Genomic DNA, 20,194 nt, shown 5'->3' with positions numbered 1-20,194 from the left:
CTCGCCCTATGACAGCTGGGATAGGCTCCAGCGCCCCCCGCGACCCTGAAAAGGATAAGCGGAAGCGAATGGATGGATGGACATTCTCTGTCATATGGGCCTGCATGAATAAACTTTCTGAATCCTTTATCATCCGCAACTGAAAATAGTTGTGGATGATTACTATACCTTTCTAATGTGACGTTGTTGTCCCTGGCTCTCTTTCTCTCTCTTTCCCTCCGGCTCTGTTCCTGTGCTACTGCGAGTGTAACTACCGGCCCTCCCCCCTCTTCCCAGCGCAAAGCACGAGGCTCGCGTGCGGAGTGAAGCGGAAAAAAAAGTTCGAGAGAGAGGGTGAGAGAAAGAAAAAGAAAAAAAACACGGCTCGCATCGTTCACTTCAAAGAGTCGGCTCTAAGATCCGTTTCGTTTGCGACCGACACATCACTAATGCACAGTCTATGAAGCTTTAAAGAACCATACCAGTGGCTTGGTATGTTTTTAGCACATTTACTACCCTATACCTAAACCCTATAGCATTACATCAGAGTGTACTCCATCAAAGTGACCATCAAGTCTGCATTACTTTTAAAAAAATAATGCAATTGCCATGCAATTCTGCAGATGAACTGTGCATAAATAATGTATTGAGTAAAGGCTATGCAGACACTATCTTCACTTAGTCACTTTACAAAGCAAAGATTTAATCATAAATCTTTTTGTTTGTTTAGTGTTTTTCACCAATCTAAACTCACAATTTGAAACTTGTTCTTTTTTTTTGGGGGGGGGGGGGGGGGGGGGCAATTGACTAAACTAAAGTCGAATATTTATAAAGTCAAATGCAAAGCAAATGCATCTGCAAACTATAAACTTTTAAGAAAGCATCTAGGTTTTGTTGTTAATTCATTGAAACTTGCAAGCGCACTGCTGTGGCATTTCAGGTTTGCATTTGCCACACTGAGTGCAAAACCGACTTTATTTAAGTGATCTTTCTTAGAGAACAGCACAAGCAGAATAATCCGCTTTTACCGCAGGATCACAAGCACCTCACAAGCAGGCTACATAGGAAGTTGTGCATTAACCGCAGGCAGAAAAATCACAGAAAGGGGTGTAAATATGTTTAGACATACAAAACCTTTGATTTTCTCAACTTTTGGATCATATTGCTGCAGTGACATTGCAGCACAGATTATGCGTAGACCATCCCCTAGAAAAACAAACAGCTCTAGACAGGCACGTAGCTTTTTTTTCTCAATATGAGATTAGTATCAAAGTCCAGCCAAAAGAAAACAAGCTACTACGTGGTTGTGCCAAGTTATGTCAGGGAGAGCACAAAGAGAGCTTTCAGATAATCAATTACCTATTTTCTTAAGAGTTTATAGAAATATGACTATTTTACTTTCATGAGCAAGCTATCTGCACTTTTTTTTTAAACCATGAGAAACAACTGAGAGCACATGGCCTAGTGCAGCCAAGGCTATATTAATACTCTTTTGATTTGTCAAACTGTTAAGATAACAGCTGGGAGCTTTCACTCTCAACTTTTAAATGTGTTATTTTGTACAAACCCAACCTCCAACCACATGTTGCTGGAGGAAAGTCACAAATCACTCAGTGCACTTTATGTTACAGTGAGTCTGCTTTGTGTGCTAGCTGCCATCACACAAAGACGCCCAATGGAGGACAGAGGGCGTTCAGTGTCAGGATCTGAGTCCAATGTCCTGATCGCACAATACTCCCTTCAGACTTGTCTGGAACATTCCAGAAAGTTCTCAGCCTCCATCCAAACCGTCATGAATAAGTGCATTGACCTCTGAAACTGGACACCCTCACTCCCATCTTTGCTGCTCACCTTCAATGCCCATCTATGAATGCATGCACACACAGGTTGTGAATTCAGCTTTCAAGCTAGCAGTGCTTAGAATGTCAGCAAAACACTTGCTTGTTAATGAAGCAGAAATTTCAGTAGCACCATGCTAATATGGCAGCAGACACCACTCAGCAGCAGAGAAGGCCAATGAACCTCAAGAACAATCATTTAAAGAGAATGCAGCTGCTTTGAGACTCATTTAAATCGGTGCTATCTCTGTTTGGAAAGGAAGTTTCTGCCTTAAAGTCTTTCACTCTATAAAAGTTATGTTAATGACAAACAAATGTGAAATGAGAATGAGAATGGGAAACACAAAGGAAAAAAAAACAATTATACATGAATATCACAAAAAGGATTATCGTTAAAATTACAGCCCTGTGCAAAAGTCTTGAGCCACCCCATGTTCTATGCAAGAGAGAACATCAACTTTTTAGACACCAGTGAATCTCTTGTTGAAGTATAATCACATTTTTTACAGTGCTGTCAAGGAGTAAGAGGTAAAGTGGTCTCCCTGAGCAATAGTTCTCCAGGCTTTCTGGAGGTCTCACAGGCTGTCTTTGGTCATTGGCTGCTTTTTCACTCATTTTCAGTCCAGTCCTTGTACCTGACCATTTTCGAGGAATTTCGTTTGCTCCTTAAGCCATTTTACATATGAACCATTCAAGCACAAAAAGTGTTGTGTCTAGACATAACAGACAACTTGACAAAGAAAAAACTTTATTGCTTAAAAAGAGAATTCCTGTTGCAGAAACAAAATTTGTTCCTATGTCTTTAGTCGAATCCATGAAAGATGCCAAGGATAACACATTTTGACAAATATATTATTTTTGCTCCAACAAACTGATTCCCAAAGCATTATTATCCAAAAAAATCTTTAATATCTCAGCATTATGTGCAGTGTGTACTTAAAAAAAATTAGGAAACTGCACATGTGAAGGACACAAGAGTGTCAGACCTAAAAAACTAGAGAAGATGAAAAATATCTGAAAGTCCTGTCCTTTAAAAACAGGGAAAAAATCCAGCCTGTCCAACCTGAGAGAGGGTCTGAAAGATACATCAACTAAAGGTTCAGAAGTATCTACTCTTCTTCAAACAGTAGATGGCTGTAAACAAGCCATTCGTAAAAAAGGGAAACTATTTCAACTTTCAGTATGACATTGATCCCAAACAAACTGCCACTCAAGTAAAACTATATTCAGGTAGAAAAACACACAATGGCAAACTATCAGTCATGAACTGCCCCCCTCAGAGCCCAAACCTCTATATTCTTGAAGAAATGAGGGATCAATTTGACTTAGAACAGAAGAAACGTTGGCTAACTTTCAAAGTCTGTTTTTGCCTCATATGCAACATTTCCATGTATGTTTGCACATGTTAATGTCAAAAAATCTTTGTACTATTTTGTATTTTAATAAGAAAGGATGATGAAATGAGGGGTAGCTCAAGATATCTGTATACTGCTATATGATATAGCCATCTTTTTTTTCATTTCTGTACTGCAATTATTTACACAAAAGACACAAACGGACTAATAGATGAATAAAGGAAGAAAGAAAATGAGGAAGAGCCAAGAGTGGAAACTGCTGCCTCCATGTGTCTGTCTTAGTTTCCCTGTTTGTTTGTTTTTTGGGGGTTTTTTCCAACTCCATCTTCGGAAGAAAGTGTCATATGGTGCTCAGCATGCTCCCTCTGCTCTTCCCAACCAGACATCAAACATAAATCTCAGATCTAGGATATTGTCCAGGAAGATCGCCTCACATACACGCACACACACACAGACACGCACACAAAGAGATTGTAACTGCAAACAATGAGGCCCCATCTGTCTCCTGAGATGCTGGCCAAGAGGGCCCAATTCAAACACAACACAATCCAGACAGAAGACGGGGTATTTTCAGCAGTGTCACTCTGTTTTTTTTCTATTATGCGAAATAGCTATATATGAAATATTTCAGTCCATGGGAGCACCTATACCTGTGTTGAGTTTATGAATGCATGCATGAGCAAAATTACCATGATGTGACTGGAAGGCGTTTCCAAGGCAACAGCCGGTTCCTATAGAAGTTAATAGCATGTGTCATGACAAGCCAAACGACTGCACAAACCACACACAGGTCTCAAATATGCACGCTTGTGTGTGTACATGAAATAGGGAGGACAGTGATCAGCTTCTGTTCTGACAAGAGCCGCTTCTTAACCCGGTGGATGTGCTGAGTGTTAACTGGAAACCACAATTGGCTGATAGGAATCTATCAAACCAAGTCAGACACCACTGCCTTTCCTTTCTCTAACAGCCGCTGTGGCTTTGAAAAAGATTGAGCTTTAATGGCAAAGCGACAAGCTCTTGTTGTGGAGTGCCTCGATTTCTCCTTTCCCATTCAGAGTTGCAAATATTGAGCTGAAAATGGTCAGCAATCGCAACCGAGTTCTTGATAGGTTTTCTAACATTGTTCCTCGACACTTAAAGGAAACTATCCTGTTCTTTTATGTCTTGGTGAACTGATGCTTTATATAACTAGTTAAGTTCAATTTCTGTTATTTATTCTCCTGCTATGTTACTCCTGAAATTCAAGGCTGCAAAGACTCATGGATCCAGCACAGTTTATTGAGTGTGCTTGTGATACACCTGCAAAAAAGGAACTGTAGCTCTTTGTTACCCAAAACACTTGGGTGCTGCTTGCAGATATGTTTCGGTTTAAACTAGACGGACACAAAATGCTGCTGCCATGCAATTGATGACAAAATGCAGAGTCAAAATGGACATGTGCCGGTGTTCGACCAGCTTTGGTCTACAGCACGGGGGCGGTTAATTCTGCTGCCAGCAGCAATATCTGTGATGTAACACATTGTGTTGCGCATGAATGCAAAACCTCAAAGTCAAGCAAAACAGTTTTCTGGGATCGACCGGGTGCATTGTATTCCAGTTAGAGCTTCTCTCTTTTTCACCCACATGATTCATACGTTACAGTCTCTCTTTTACAGTAAACGCATTCCAGATGTGGCTTCGTAGACTTCTGCAAATGAGAAACAGCGTAGATACAAAGACGATCTTCACGTTCCCTCCTCACCGTCTGTGCCTCAACCTCCAATTTCTTGCTTTCTCTTCGTCATTCATCCAAACGCTTTGCTTCAGCCCTCCTCCTCCTCGAGTATCCCTCCACTCCTCTGCAGCCTTCCACTGCCTTCGAGATGAAGGCTCAAGTCTTCTGAGATTACTGCCTTTATTAAAAAAGATCAGTGTAATCCTCCACTTTAATTCTGTTATACCCTCCCTGTCTCTCACTGTACGCTGTCAGTGAGCTGGGATTGGCCGATGAGCCGGGCCTGCCAGAGGAATAGAGATGACTGTATATGGTCTATATCCAAGTCTCACAATATCCCAGATTAGTCAGAATGATAGAGCTTAGTGAGGATCATTCTTTGAGATTATCCTCTATATACCATTCAGAACAGTCACGTCGTATTGAAAGACTATCAGTTCTGTAAATCGATGATTGATTTTGCTCTTAATATAATAATTTTGGCCGTCCATCTCCTCTAAATAACCCAAGTATACATGGATACCTATGGAATCCGACCATTACAATTAGCAGCAATGTACGTAAGACCGTAGGATCAGAATTCATTGTATCTCAAATTAAAATCAGCATGTGGGATCTACTAATGTACATATCTTACACTCTATACCAGCTTAACCGAGACAAGTGCAGGCCTCGGTTATGTCAGTTAAGCTCAGTGTTCATTATTGAACAATAAGAAAGAGATTGTGTATAAATAGAGTCTATGGGAAAGTTCCATGGTGAAAACAGTTGACTAAAGAGAACATAAGGGGTCATTTTGCAAACCCCCCCCCAAAAAACATCTTGATGATCAGCAAGAAAATAGTCTATGAACTGACGAGATAAAAGTTAAACTCTTTGAATCTGGCGTAAAAACGAAAAGTGAGTATACCATTATGAGGTTTAGCCTTTTTTCACATAGGGCCAGGTATGGTTGGATAAGTTTTCATCATCAAAAACTATATTTACTTGGGTTTGTCTTTGCGTAAAATTAACATTTGCTTTATTAACTAAAACATGTAAGTGTCACAAATGTCCAAAAAAAAACAAAACCCTAAGAAATCTGGAAGGGGAAACTATTTTTCACTCTCAGAAATGTCCCCATCTGCCACTGAAGTCATGTGTGTACTATGTAGATTTGTTTGTCTTTAGTAACAGGCTTCATAGTAGTTACAGATTTTAATTTAAAAGAAATCAAGCTTCGTCGTGTGATAAATGTTGCATTGCACCAGTGTTTACAACACCATTAAAAATCAGAATCTTTCTGCATTTTCCCTGAACCACATTAACACAACCCTGTGGGACATAAATCTCTGATATGATCTCACACCTGGGTTCACCACCCACTCAGAAACAGAGGGAGGTTAATGTGAATCAGCCACCAGCTGTTTCATTAAACCGCAGATTCTCTGTCTGCCCACTTGCCCGTTTCACGTCTTGACCTTCGCTTGCCATTGGATACTGTTGGGTTTCCGTCCAAGCTGTCAGAAAAATACACCTCGTCAAAGACCATTTTTTGAACTTTAGGACAGTTCATGGTGTTAAAAAACAGTCCACATGCTGTTGAACTAAAAGCTTTGACCTCCTAACTGTACAGCCTGGTGATATTTTTCTGAAGTGTCTGGACTCTGATGAGAGCAATAGCTTAAAATGAGCAGCAGGTCTGACACTCAGCCACCCTGGCACTCTACCAGTGGATAGGAGTGACTTGGCAGCATTCACTCTGACACCTTATGTTTTCGAAATAGGCAGACCCAACCCACCTGTGGCTTGGTCCTGCATGACATTTGATACACTAATGAGAATTTGTTTATCCAAGTGGTGATTGTGCCGTGTCCTCTCAGACACTCTGCCCACACTGTCAGCGATCGCTACATACACAGACTTAATTCATTCTTGTTGTAAAGGCAATTAAAAAAAAAAAAAAAGTGTAACTCATCCTTTTTTTCTCATTTTTCCACAATTTGTGTGTTTGTTGTCAGCTCCACCCAATGTTATTTACCTCCCACCTCTCCATTCTTTTTTACCGCCTTCATTGTTCTGGCAGACAGTCCTCTCTTGCTTTATCCAGTCATCTCTTGTTCACCCATCCATCCTGTTCTCCCCAAGGGATTATTCATGCTTGGCCTGGCTGCTCACACCTCTCTCCCAGGCTGAGAGGCACCGATCCAATAACACACCCAGCTCCCAGGCTGTGGAGAAGGGCAAATTCCATCTTTGTTTGATTTTTTTTTTTTTTTTTTTTTTTTTTTTGGTGGATGGGGGGTTAACGCAAGAAGAAGGAAATACAAAAACCCCTCAAATCTTTATTTCATGGAAAGTGTAAACATTAACTGTAGTTTGTGCAGATATTTGAGCACCTCATAATAAAAGCTGCCAGTGATGGTGTATCGGGTATGTCTCGGATCTGTTTCATTATTTGAGTGCATGACATTTTCATCCAGAATTTGCTGACATTTAAAGATATCCCGTCTTCCTGCTATCTGTGCCAATGACTGCCAAAAACCCTAAAGTAAAGTATTTCCCACCCACCTGGTTAGCAGCAGGCAAGGTGCTCTTTTAAATTAATGCTGCTCATTTTTTGCCAGAGAGCTCAGTCTTTACTTTATGTACTCAAATCATTTTGTTTCCATAGTCACTACTCCCGTGACCACAAACCCTTCCTGCAGCTTCTCTTCCATACCAGGGGTTTGGTTTTCCTACCTGCCAGGGAAAAGTAGAATTTTCTTGGAACATTTTCTGGGATTTTATGGTGATAAAAATAAAAATGTGTGTTCTGCATATATTTTTAGTTCTAACTTCAAAGATCAACAATACGTATTAGTTTTTTTATACCTGCATGTTCATCTCCTGTCAGCAGCTGAAGTTTAGCTAAATCTGATCTGATACTTCTGCTTGTCTCAGCATTTGTGCTTCAGCTTCATGCGGCTCGCCAGGCTTAAACTGAAGCACATATCAGCACTTCTTCCACCATTTCATTGGATTTTTAATTGAAGTGATACTTCAACTTAACTGAGCTCTCACACCGAAATCGGCAAGCAGTCTCCTTCATCATTTTTATTTAATGTCTTAAATGCTTCTTGATTTTAATTTCAGCTGCCACATACTTTGAAATATTTTGTGAGAAATCTTTTTTTTTTCTTTAAATTCAGACTTTCCGCAGCAAGCCTCTGGAAAGCTTTACAGTTCCTGTTGTCATTCCACTGACAAAGTTTGGCTGACACACTTGAACTGACACTAATTTCTCTCAGCTCCTCCACTCTAACTCACCCTTCAACCTTAATTCATCACTTACACTTACGCAGACATTTCCACTCGTTTCAGTGCTCGAGGGTAAAACTGAATCTTTAAGTGTTTTCAGCACTTCCAATTCACCTGATGCTTCAACCTCACTCAGTTCACACACTTAATCGGACGCTGTAATTGTATTTCGGCTGCTGCTTTCCTCAATAGACATGCTTTTCTTGTTATAATGTTTCATGTACATTTTTTTTTTCAGATTAACGAACCCCCTATTTAATTCATTTCCACTGACCATGTCATCTATGTAAAGGCAACAACCTTAAAATCTCTTGCTGAGGACAGAATTATGTCTAATTTCACAGGACTAAGGCTGCATCGCTGATGAGTGATGTTCTCTCTGTCTACCTTAGGTGCTGATGACTTGTTGTTGCTTGACTGAACACATAGTTTAGCACTAATCGCATCACTGCTCAGCAATAATCACCAGTTGGAAAAAAAAATCCTGATAGGTATGCACAGTGTAGAACCTGCACAAACCCATAGTCTCTATTTTGCACTTTAAGCCTATTGATTAAAGATTGAATTTATTTTAATTTCCCATTAAGGCAAAAATCATTTTAACTTCTGAGGGAAGTATAAACACACTAGATTTAAACTTGCACTGTACAAGTCAGGCTGGCTATTCCAGTCCAGCACTGCCATAAAGTCTCAAAGTAGCCATAAAATCTTTGACAGACACCTCCTCCCTTGGCAAATGCTTCCAAATATTTCCATTTCTTCTCTGCTGTAAAGTGCTGGATCACTCGTGCTTGTGTGAGCACTTTGGAACCTCCCATTGTCCTTTTCCTCTTCCATTTCTATTCAACCGCAGCTTACAGCACATACTGCAACCTCCCAGAGACTTCATTGTCCCAGATATCTGCCCTCTGATCAGTACCCTAGTCCCAACCTGTACCAGGGTGATGTATGGGGCCTGACAGCTGAGTTGTTCAGGGAGGACTGGGTAAGGAGATGAAAAGGGCAGCTCACAGACAGAGAGCTCTGGGAGTCCCCGGGATGCAGAAAGGTAGATGTTATTTGTACACGTGTAAATGTACTTCAAATGCCGTCTTTCTGTCTCTGTAAAACCCTCCTGGCTTCAATACTGCAGTTTAGGAACAATGTTGATTAGAAGTGGCATTTTATTTTCTTCTTTTTGTCAGGGGCTGTTTGTCAGACTGGGGGCTTTGCCAGAGAGATTTTTTTTATGGCCTGAGTTAAAATTATATGGTGGAATCTAAACAACAAATACTCCACGAGTTAAAAATCAAAAGACAGACAGCCCAATGATTGTTAACACTCATAGCATCTGATATTAAATAAACACAAAATCTGTGCAGCCCTGCTGTACATTAATGATGATGGTTTATGCTTAAATAGCTTTAAATTTATTGAATTGAGCTCTTTTTGTTGAGAAGCTGCATATTTCCACTGGAGATGTTTTGTCCAGAAGTAAATATATGACTATACCAATTAACCAGTTTATGTTCAAGACACTTCAGACATATGCTTTACCATGGGTTTAATGCCAATATGACTATTTACCTTGACTCTTCGAATCTTCAACCCATCACTCATAGCTGCCTCTATAGCACTCAAATTATCTCATAATGCGCAAGCATATTTGTCAGATAATGATCTCTTCTGTGCTTGATACACATACAGATTTTAAAAACAAAACCTGTTCTGTTTTCAGTGTCTGTTATCGCATTTTTCTTTATATAAACATGTATTAGAGATGGACATTTTCAGCATTAATACTCAGGATGTAGGATGTGGCATTTCATAAATGCTTAACTTGTACTAATGAGCCATTACACACATACATCACCAGCCTGAATCTTTAATACTAATGCGGATGGATTCATGGTTTCATGATGTTTACACCAATTTCTGATCCAAATACTGCATCAGATATTGAGACTCGTGCAGGCAGCATTTTTCTAATCTTTTTTTGTGCAATTTTGGAAAGGAAACGCAAACTTTAGCCGTAGCTTCCTGTTCTTAGCTGATAGAAGTGTGACCCAGTGTGGTCTTCTGCTACAGTAGCCAGTCGCCTTCAAGGTTTGATGTCATGTGCACTGTTTGTAACGAGTGGTCACTACTACTTTCTTAACAGCTCGAAGGAGTCTGGCTGTTCACCTCTGACCTCTGGCCTTAACAAAGTGGCCGGTGAGTGTCTGTGGGTCCTGAGTGCCTTTTTAACTACGAAGCTGAGGTCAGTGATAGAGACCAGCAGAAAGCAGAAGTAAACAATCAATGGGGACGCAGGATGTTAGAAGAAAGAAAAAACAGGCAATGAAAAGAGCAACAGGATATTAGAAGACCGAGAAAGACAAAAGAAAACAGAAGCCATGATATAAAAGGAAGCAGAGAAAAGAACGGATGGGTTGAGGCAAGGCAAGCATTCGGATGTTTTGACACTCTGTAAATCGATTGAAGGCTTGATGCCAAACACTGAAAAGTGTCGTGTGGATCAAGCTCTGCAGCCATTAAAGCAAAAGCAGATTTTTTGTGTGTTGGCAGGTCCAGGATCTGCCTCAGTGGAGAAGAAAATAACACATATGGTGTTGTCAGATAACATATTAGCAGAGTGGTGTGGGGTTACGTACAGACCTGTAAAAAGTCAAGCAAAGTGTGCACTGTATAGACTCAAGTATATATTTTTTTAAATATATGTATAAGCTCTAGTGTGTGTACATGTGCAATGAAGATTAAAAGAAGGATCAGTTAGTGAAAGTGTCAAATGTCTTAGTTATAGTCCTCTGTGTTGAGGCCACGTTAACCATGAGAGAACCATGCCACACGTGTCCACAGCAACAAACCTAAACACGATCTTGTCAGTAAAGACAGCCTAATCTAATTTGCACAGCTATGGGAAATTATGAAATAAACTGCAGTGCCCATACACAGGAGCGCCCTAGGCAGGGACGTGCACTCTCATCAAACCACAGCAGATAATTTGTTCCAGGGCTGCTAATGAACACTTGGCTGTGGTGTTTGACCCAAGAAATGATTGTACAAGCAACGAATACATCATCACAGAGCCGTCTCTGTCGCTCTCTGTACTGCATACTCTTTAACCCTCCTCTAATCACAAACAGGCGCATTCCTGTAGCATGGAAGCAGGCTTTAAAGCAAGGTTCTGCCACGTTTCAGGAATGCAGCACAGAGCTAAAGCTGCTAAAGCCCCCTGATGAAGGGGTCTAAGATCTTATTCTTCCACTTTCAAACAAAGCTCAATCCATACCTTCCAGCAAAGCATACACGTGAGTAAATAGGCTAGCAGTCCCCATTTTACTAAAATAACAACAGAAATGAACTTTAGCTGTTTGTCGCTAACACGTGTGTGTGGGGGAAATTTTCCTCAGAGCACACTGTGACCTAGTTCTATCAGTGGCTATACACAAGAGGGTTATAATACCTGAAAGAATAAAGCTCCCTTTATTGTTGTCCTTGCACTGGATTTCTTGTGAGTGGCCTACTTTGATGTTAGTGAGTTGCTCATTTTCATATTATTTCCATTGTAACTGTTCATGTATATGCGTATGTTCCCCTATTCAGACTCCACGGTGGCATATAGACCTGGAGCCCTGGGCCAGTGAGAGTCAGTCACTGGAGGATGAAGCTAAAAGGTTCCTCAGCTACATCACAACTCAGCAAGTGAGATTTTTTTTTAAATTTCATTTGCTACCGAAATGTATTTTTGATTATTATTCATTTAAAATGCCAACATTAAAACCACTAACAGATTAAGTGTAAATGGACTGGTTCTTATACAGGGAGTGCAGAATTATTAGGCAAATGAGTATTTTGTCCACATCATCCTCTTCATGCATGTTGTCTTACTCCAAGCTGTATAGGCTCGAAAGCCTACTACCAATTAAGCATATTAGGTGATGTGCATCTCTGTAATGAGAAGGGGTGTGGTCTAATGACATCAACACCCTCTATCAGGTGTGCATAATTATTAGGCAACGTCCTTTCCTTTGGCAAAATGGGTCAACTTGACAGGCTCAGAAAAGTCAAAAATAGTGAGATATCTTGCAGAGGGATGCAGCAGTCTCAAAATTGCAAAGCTTCTGAAGCGTGATCATCGAACAATCAAGCGTTTCATTCAAAATAGTCAACAGGGTCGCAAGAAGCGTGTGGAAAAACCAAGGTGCAAAATAACTGCCCATGAACTGAGAAAAGTCAAGCGTGCAGCTGCCAAGATGCCACTTGCCACCAGTTTGGCCATATTTCAGAGCTGCAACATCACTGGAGTGCCCAAAAGCACAAGGTGTGCAATACTCAGAGACATGGCCAAGGTAAGAAAGGCTGAAAGACGACCACCACTGAACAAGACACACAAGCTGAAACGTCAAGACTGGGCCAAGAAATATCTCAAGACTGGTTTTTCTAAGGTTTTATGGACTGATGAAATGAGAGTGAGTCTTGATGGGCCAGATGGATGGGCCCGTGGCTGGATTGGTAAAGGGCAGAGAGCTCCAGTCCGACTCAGACGCCAGCAAGGTGGAGGTGGAGTACTGGTTTGGACTGGTATCATCAAAGATGAGCTTGTGGGGCCTTTTCGGGTTGAGGATGAAGTCAAGCTCAACTCCCAGTCCTACTGCCAGTTTCTGGAAGACACCTTTAAGCAGTGGTACACGAAGAAGTCTGCATCCTTCAAGAAAAACATGATTTTCATGCAGGACAATGCTCCATCACACGCATCCAAGTACTCCACAGCGTGGCTGGCAAGAAAGGGTATAAAAGAAGAAAAACTAATGACATGGCCACCTTGTTCACCTGATCTGAACCCCATTGAGAACCTGTGGTCCATCATCAAATGTGAGATTTACAAGGAGGGAAAACAGTACACCTCTCTGAACAGTGTCTGGGAGGCTGTGGTTGCTGCTGCACGCAATGTTGATGGTGAACAGATCAAAACACTGACAGAATCCATGGATGGCAGACTTTTGAGTGTCCTTGCAAAGAAAGGTGGCTATATTGGTCGCTGATTTGTTTTTGTTTTGTTTTTGAATGTCAGAAATGTATATTTGTGAATGTGGAGATGTTATATTGGTGTCACTGGTAAAAATAAATAATTGAAATGGGTATATATTTGTTTTTTGTTAAGTTGCCTAATAATTATGCACAGTAATAGTCACCTGCACACACAGATATCCCCCTAAAATAGCTAAAACTAAAACCAAACTAAAAACTACTTCCAAAAACTCATCATTTGATATTAATGAGTTTTTTGGGTTCATTGAGAACATGGTTGTTGTTCAATAATAAAATTATTCCTCAGAAATACAACTTGACTAATAATTCTGCACTCCCTATATAGTGCTTTACTACTCTACCTGAGCGCTCAAAGCACTTTATACACCATTCACACTCATTCTCACAAGCTGTTTTCTATGCTGTTTCTATATAAGTGCTTTTTATTTAACATTCACACACATGCATACACTGATGGATGCGTTGGAGAGCAACTTGGGGTTAGTATCTTGCCCGGGGATATTTGGCATGCTTACTGGAGCAGCCAGGGATCAAACCACCAACCTTCTGATTAGTAGGTAACCTGATCGACCCCCTGTTGGTTCTTTTTGTTTTTATGAATATTTTCTAATATAATTTTTTTAATTGAGGTCTAGGTCTGTTTTCTGAGCTCATTAAAAGCACTTTTAATATTATTTTTAGACATCTGGTCATGACAGGACAGCCATAATGCAAACATGTGATTTTTAATAGACTATGATGCATATTGATCGTTTAACTCTTAAGGGAAATATTTAAATCGAGAATAAGTACTTTTACTTCTGATGCTTTATAGCTTGCCTACACCTTCCTGATGTCCACTATTAAAGCCCTATTCAATTATTACTGTGACATAATGTGCTTTATATTTACTATTTATTTCTTATTTGCGATATTGGCTGTGCTTAATGATGCAGTGCAAGCACCATCGATTGGGGGATTAATCATCTTTAACTCTTAATCACATTTTCTGTCCTCAAAGCAAAAATTAACCTGACACTGAATGCAAATCTAAGACTAGAGTTTGAGGCAAAAATAAATAAAGTAGTTAAGCCATGAGACACATACCTTTGGCTGCTTTTTAAAAAAAAAATAAGACTGCATCTCTTAGCCCATGATTGAGCTGCACTGGCATCTCTTTCACATTCAGCATAGCCAAAACATTTTTCTTGCCCTGACAGTAAGCAACTAATTCATTACTCTATTGATTACTATACAGATGGAGCTCACAGCCCCTCTATTCAGATCTAATTAATGAGTTGTTGTGGTTTGCTCCTTGGACTGCATCAGTATTAATTACTACAAATCAATGAAGATGTTTTGCATCATAATAATAAGAAGAAGGAAAAAAGGAAAAATATAAAAAGGAACTGAGAAAGGTTGGAATTCTGGTTGGAAGGTTGGAAAATCTTTGTCTCTACGATGGAGGCATTCTTTGAACTCATGTAGTGTGTGTGTGTGCGTGTGTGTGCGTGTGTGTGTTTTTCTATTGCAGTAAATTGGCTTGGAGACAAATCAACATCTTATCTTTATCCCTCACACAACATAGCCAGAGCACAGAGTACCAATCTCCAAATGACTAAGCATCACTCAGTCTGTCTTTCACAAAGCAGAAATTTAGTTCATTATGAATTAGTGCTGGGATGTGCGTGTGTGTGTGTTTAGGTACTTTTGGATTTTTGTGCGTGAGGAAGGAAGGGACAAGGACAGGAACAGAGAGAAAGAGATCTTGTGAGCATGTGTGTACAAGTGTGTGTTTGTGAGGAGCTGTGGAAGGGAACTGTCTGTCATTGACAGTGACAGGCGAGGGTGGAGGGAGCTGGTGTGGGGATAGCAGCATCCTCTGCTGTAATGCTGACTGACATAGTGCCTGGTGGAACTGTTACTAAGAGAGATGGCCTGCGACACAACTGTCCAATCAATACCAGTCAGCAGCTTTCACGTGTTCATGCACAGATAAGAGTAAGTCTATATAAAAATATTAATAATACTACTAATAATAGTGTGAAAGAATAAGGCAGCAGGAGCGTGGGATCAATTTCTGATTAGCTTATCAACAATAAGAATGAACTTCTCATTCACGCTCAGTGAATGTTCTCGGTTTTACAGCTCAGTATTCTTTGTAGCTTTGTTCAGCTCTCAGCAGCTCAATGCAACTGATATGTCTTTAGATGTGAAGTGGCAAAATAATCAAGAGTGATTTCGCATTTAATTTTCCACAGTGCATTGTATGCAGATAAACGCTTTCAACTCGAACGCATTAACGATGACGGACATTGTGGAGAATGTTCAATATGTAAGAATTGGTTTAAATAGAGAGCAACAAAGACACATCGGGCAACTTTTGTCCTTTGTCAGATGGTGACACTGCACTTCAGTGATTCAGTTGGTTCCTTCCTGCGTGACCTGTCACAGAATGATCTCATTAAAATGGGCGATTTATACAAAAGCCACAGTAAGAAATTACGCCTAAGAGGTTCTTTTGAAACTGTACAAATCCAGCTTGCCAAAAAAGGGAAGGCTGGCAATGTAAACACGGCTAATGAACAGTTTCAAATGTAAATTTCTTCTATTTTAGGAACAGTAAGTGGATTTATAAGAGGCTGGGACATAGTACATTTCTTCTTACACATTCGCTTGGCTGCAAAACGTCTGCCATCTGTGTCTTTTTACCTGAGTTAGGATCTAGAAAGTATTTCTTATTCACCATTGAATGTAAATGAAAGATGGATATAGCCGTCACCTACTAGTTATCAAAGTGCCATTTTGAAAATTTAGGCTGAGTGTTTTAAATGTGTTGTGTTTGGAAAGCAGACATTATAGCAAATGGGAGATTGATTAGGAAATAAAGAAAGCTGCGAAAGCAATTTGATTTTATCAATCAGGGGAGATAAAAGCTCATTTCAATACAGAGTTCTAAACACTCAGATTTCATTTTGCAGCCAGAAGATATGTAATGGTAATCAGCATACTTTCACATTAGGCTCTCTTTTTAGACTAGAAGTTTGTGGAAGCTGCTGTGCAAGGTGGATGCCTTTTATTGGGAATAATATAAGCTTTGGTCTCTTGCTCAAGGAGATTTTAGCTTTTTTAAAGACTGGTGAGAAATCCCCGGGCAACTTCTGATCACTAGGAAAAAATATGCACTCCCCGACTAGATGGTGAGTGGTTGCTGGCTGTTTGTTGGTGAAATTAGTCGCAAAGAGGATGCTAAAAACCTCCTTGTGGCTTTGTTTGCTAGCAAATTGCTGAAGTCACCTGTAGTTTGCATAGAAAATGCTAACTTGTCTGCCAACCACTCAATAAGCGGTTGCCAAAAGTGACGCAAACCGAAAATGCTTGCTTTGCTTTCAAATTAAGAGTTTCCCCTTGCTGCTGCAACTAAGACATTTAAAAGGGCGCAACTTTCACTTTTGAAGGCAAATATTCTCATCACAAAATGTTCTCTCTGCACACAGTTTCACTGCCACGGAGAGGGTAGTTTGCAGACAAATCAGCATCTTTATGTAAGAGTGGCAATCTGCTGGCAACCAAAGCAACTGCATGGAGGTTTTCAGTGCACCACTGTATACGTCATTGCAAATGATTTTACCTAGCAACTCTCTAGCTGTGATAAGATGCAGTAGCACAAACAAAGTGTAGCTGTGAACATGCTACTTTGGACTTGAATGGTGTAGTACAGTAAAGCCAGACATTTGATGTCTGAGCCAATATTGTTTCTTCCCTTGCAAAGTTAATCTCGGCATCAGACAGAATGTGGAGAAACCGCACAGCAAACATTTGAGCAGTAGCTCCTGCTCTGTACTGGTATATGCAGGTGTGTATACAGCATTTTTGCAAATGTTGGTCCTTGGAGTCTTGGTTGAAATTGATTATGAAAGCTGTATTTTTAAGGTTGAAAAATATAATCCACAACATTGTAGAACAATACACTGTTATTGTACAGTACTGAAAAAATATTTTTGTTAAAGATATGGCAGGATCCAAAGACTTTTATATGGAAGCAGCTAAAAGGATACTGTGTTTTAAATCCAACAAATTTTGTGGATTAAAGGGGGTAAAAGTACAATCTTAATCATAAATGAAGGATTTAAAGTCCTCGTTTTTAGTTTCTTTCTGCCAACCCAGTGACACTCGGCAGTGCATCAGCACCAGCTGTGCATCATGTCTGAGTCTGAGTTGTAGAACTCACCTAAAGAAATCAGGATATATCAGAGTGTCAACTATGCTGCCACATTTGACTCGTGTTTGCTTGAAATCCCTAGGACTCCATTTATTGTACAGAATGAAATCTCACTCATTTGGTTGGAGTAATGCTGTCAAAGAGTAATGCGCTCTTACACATGAAATGCCCGCTTCTCAGAAGATTTATCTCACCACAACCCCCTGCCCAGTTAACGACTAGTTCACTTTCACATTCAGTGACCAGTGCAGTGAACAGACTTGGACATCAATATCCAAACAGCGCAGGTGGTCTTGAATGTCCAGCATACAGACACAGACACTTATTTTTGCTTTGCGAATCGAGTCGATGTGGTTCTGTTGCTCTGTCATTCATTTCTTGTTCCATTTATATTTGCAATACAGGACTCCCACTGTGTCAGATAACATGGCTGTCTTGACAATAAGTTCTGCTCCTTGTTCCTGGAAAAATGGCTGTTATTATGTCTTGCTTTGTGTTTACATTTATGTTTGTCCAGGTGTCATGTGCGTCACTTCGAGGCAAGAAAGCAGACCAGGAAGGGTCCATTGGGGCATGGGCTGTGTGCCTAGATCCCAATTATAAACTGATCCGCAGGATAGAGAGCAGACACTGCAGGGTGTACTCTTTTGGGTGAGTATTGTTTGTTAGACACTCACACATAATTTTGTTTTTGCTAAATGTGTGTTCCCCTAACAAGGAATTGTTAGGGGAACACATAACACATAACTATTCTACCTTTGGTTCCTTTAACTGGATTGGCATGTAACCTTGACTTCAGTCAGCCAGACCACCAAGGCGTTTGACCTTCTTAAGCCCAGGCTGTCATTCACTCTTAGCTTTGTGCCATGGATCGGCTCAGTCTAAGTCTGCTCGGCCAATGCTGAGGTGCAGCAATGGTTGAAGGGATTTTTCTGCTGGGAGAGAAGGCTTATTAGTTTGACCGTTGAGAGACAGCACAGGTGTGCTGGCATCAAGGCAAGCGAGGCGCAGATAGGTGTGGGAGAGTGGCAGGAGGGGCGGGGAGGTCAAAAGGGTGTCAGAGGCCAAATAGACAGGAGAAAAAAACATCTGATATCCTCTGGCTGACTGCAACGGCACTCTGTGCAGACAAGCTACATGGACACGCACTAAAATTCAAATGAGTTTTATCAAACATCTCAGAGATTGATACAAACATTTTGATATTTGGCTTGAATATCGGCTTGGAAAATGTGACTCAGATCTAATTTTTCAAATCAATGAAAGCTACTTGGCGATCTCTTCCTATCTAACTGATCACTTAATACCTCTGGAATTAAATCAGTTTACACTACGTCAACTCAACTCTGTCGAATACAGTAAAAGCGAGTCCCAAAAAGACATTAAATTCTTTAAAAAAAATTAAACTTCCCGAGTAACAAAATAAATTTCCTAGAATCTCACGGAGAGAGTTAATCAAGTCAGCCTGCAAACTGCTCTCTGAAGTTCCTCCCCATGTCCCCTATCTGACCTACATTCATTACACACACACACACACGCGTGCGTGCATACACGTACACATGCTCTCACACACACTTCTTGGTCATACTCTTGCCTCTTTGCCAGGTATGTTGAGCATCCTACTCTCAGGAGAGTTTCTCTGACTTGCAAAGCCCTCAACTGTAGTCAACTGCAGAAGATTAAAAGGGATTTAATAGAAAAGCCAAATGCTTTTAGTACGCCTCTGTATGTGCCTTTGAACTCAGCACATTATCTAGGTACACTTTCGTGTGTTTTGCTGAACGTGTGCAGCTGATACATCTCATTTGCATGATGTGCAACGAGCCGGGGATGGCTGTGCCTGGGAAGGATGAGCAGCTGTTCACTGATTGGTCTGTCACATGTTGGTGTATAGGGGGGGACGCAGGATGTTTTTCCACATGAAAGACCAATTATCCACCTTTTCCACTGCTGTAAAAACAGCCCACATTCTGCTCAAATTAAAGCAGGCTTTGTTTAAACTTGTATCCCTTGTCTTCCGTGTATTCTTCAGTATTTGTATAATTAGTCCATCTGCCTCCGGTGGAAAGAACTTGAGATCGAATATTGAGGTCCAGCATTTTTAATACGCTACATAAATAAAGTGACTTGACTTTTAACATAAATGTGGGCATGTGAGATGCTGCTAGTGGATAACAGCATTAATACCTGCAGTATAGCTAGTAGCAACGGTGGCTCTGGCTTCTCATGCTTTGTTTCCTTTAGCTCCCCTTCTGGGCAAAATTAAGAAAATATGATAATCAGCCATCTCATCACCATTACCTATTGTTCTTCCCAGAGTAAAGGCTGTTTGGTGATTTTTAGGAAGTTAACCAAGCATTATTCTATGAGTGATGGCTTTAGTATGAACTAAATGAGTGTAACAAAACCCCCACAACCAGTTAATAACCATAGGTTTTATATAGAAGCTGGACGAAGATAGATGTGAAGCCAAGCCCTGCAACAGACTGGCAACCTGACAGGGTTCTAAGAGACAGTGCTAAGAAATTCAGTGCTAAATATATACACAACACATATACTCTTATTTCACTCATCAAAACTGTAGCACAGGCTTATTAAAAAAGGCCAATTGAGATTTCCAAATCAGTGTATTTGCAGATGTCTATTAGACATTTCTTCCTGTGTTGGCAGCAACCCATCAGTCACAATAACCTGATAATAATCTAAATTTTAAAAAAAAACAAGCTTAACATGAACAGTGTTGCGAAAAATGGTTAAATTAGCCTGTAAGGACCTTTTTTAATGAGGCTGTCAA

The 20,194-nt window shown here is 40.4% G+C and overlaps 1 protein-coding gene across 1 annotated transcript in view; it reads left to right on the top strand.

Moving 5' to 3' along the window:
- Positions 1–20,194, top strand: part of mettl24 (methyltransferase like 24) — a 39,488-nt gene that overhangs the window by 9,085 nt on the left and 10,209 nt on the right. Inside the window, exons 2-3 of the mRNA XM_085431882.1 lie at positions 11,754–11,852; positions 17,918–18,051. Of these exons, the coding sequence (XP_085288008.1) occupies positions 11,754–11,852; positions 17,918–18,051 (233 nt within the window). The remainder of the gene's footprint in view (positions 1–11,753; positions 11,853–17,917; positions 18,052–20,194) is intronic.

The sequence above is a fragment of the Copadichromis virginalis genome, linkage group LG15 (genome assembly GCF_057382275.1).
Source record: "Copadichromis virginalis isolate Kocher_CV1m ecotype Utaka linkage group LG15, C_Virginalis_male_GT1.1, whole genome shotgun sequence".
In the NCBI taxonomy this organism is placed as follows: Eukaryota; Metazoa; Chordata; class Actinopteri; order Cichliformes; family Cichlidae; genus Copadichromis; species Copadichromis virginalis.
This window is presented reverse-complemented; position numbering and strand designations above follow the sequence as displayed.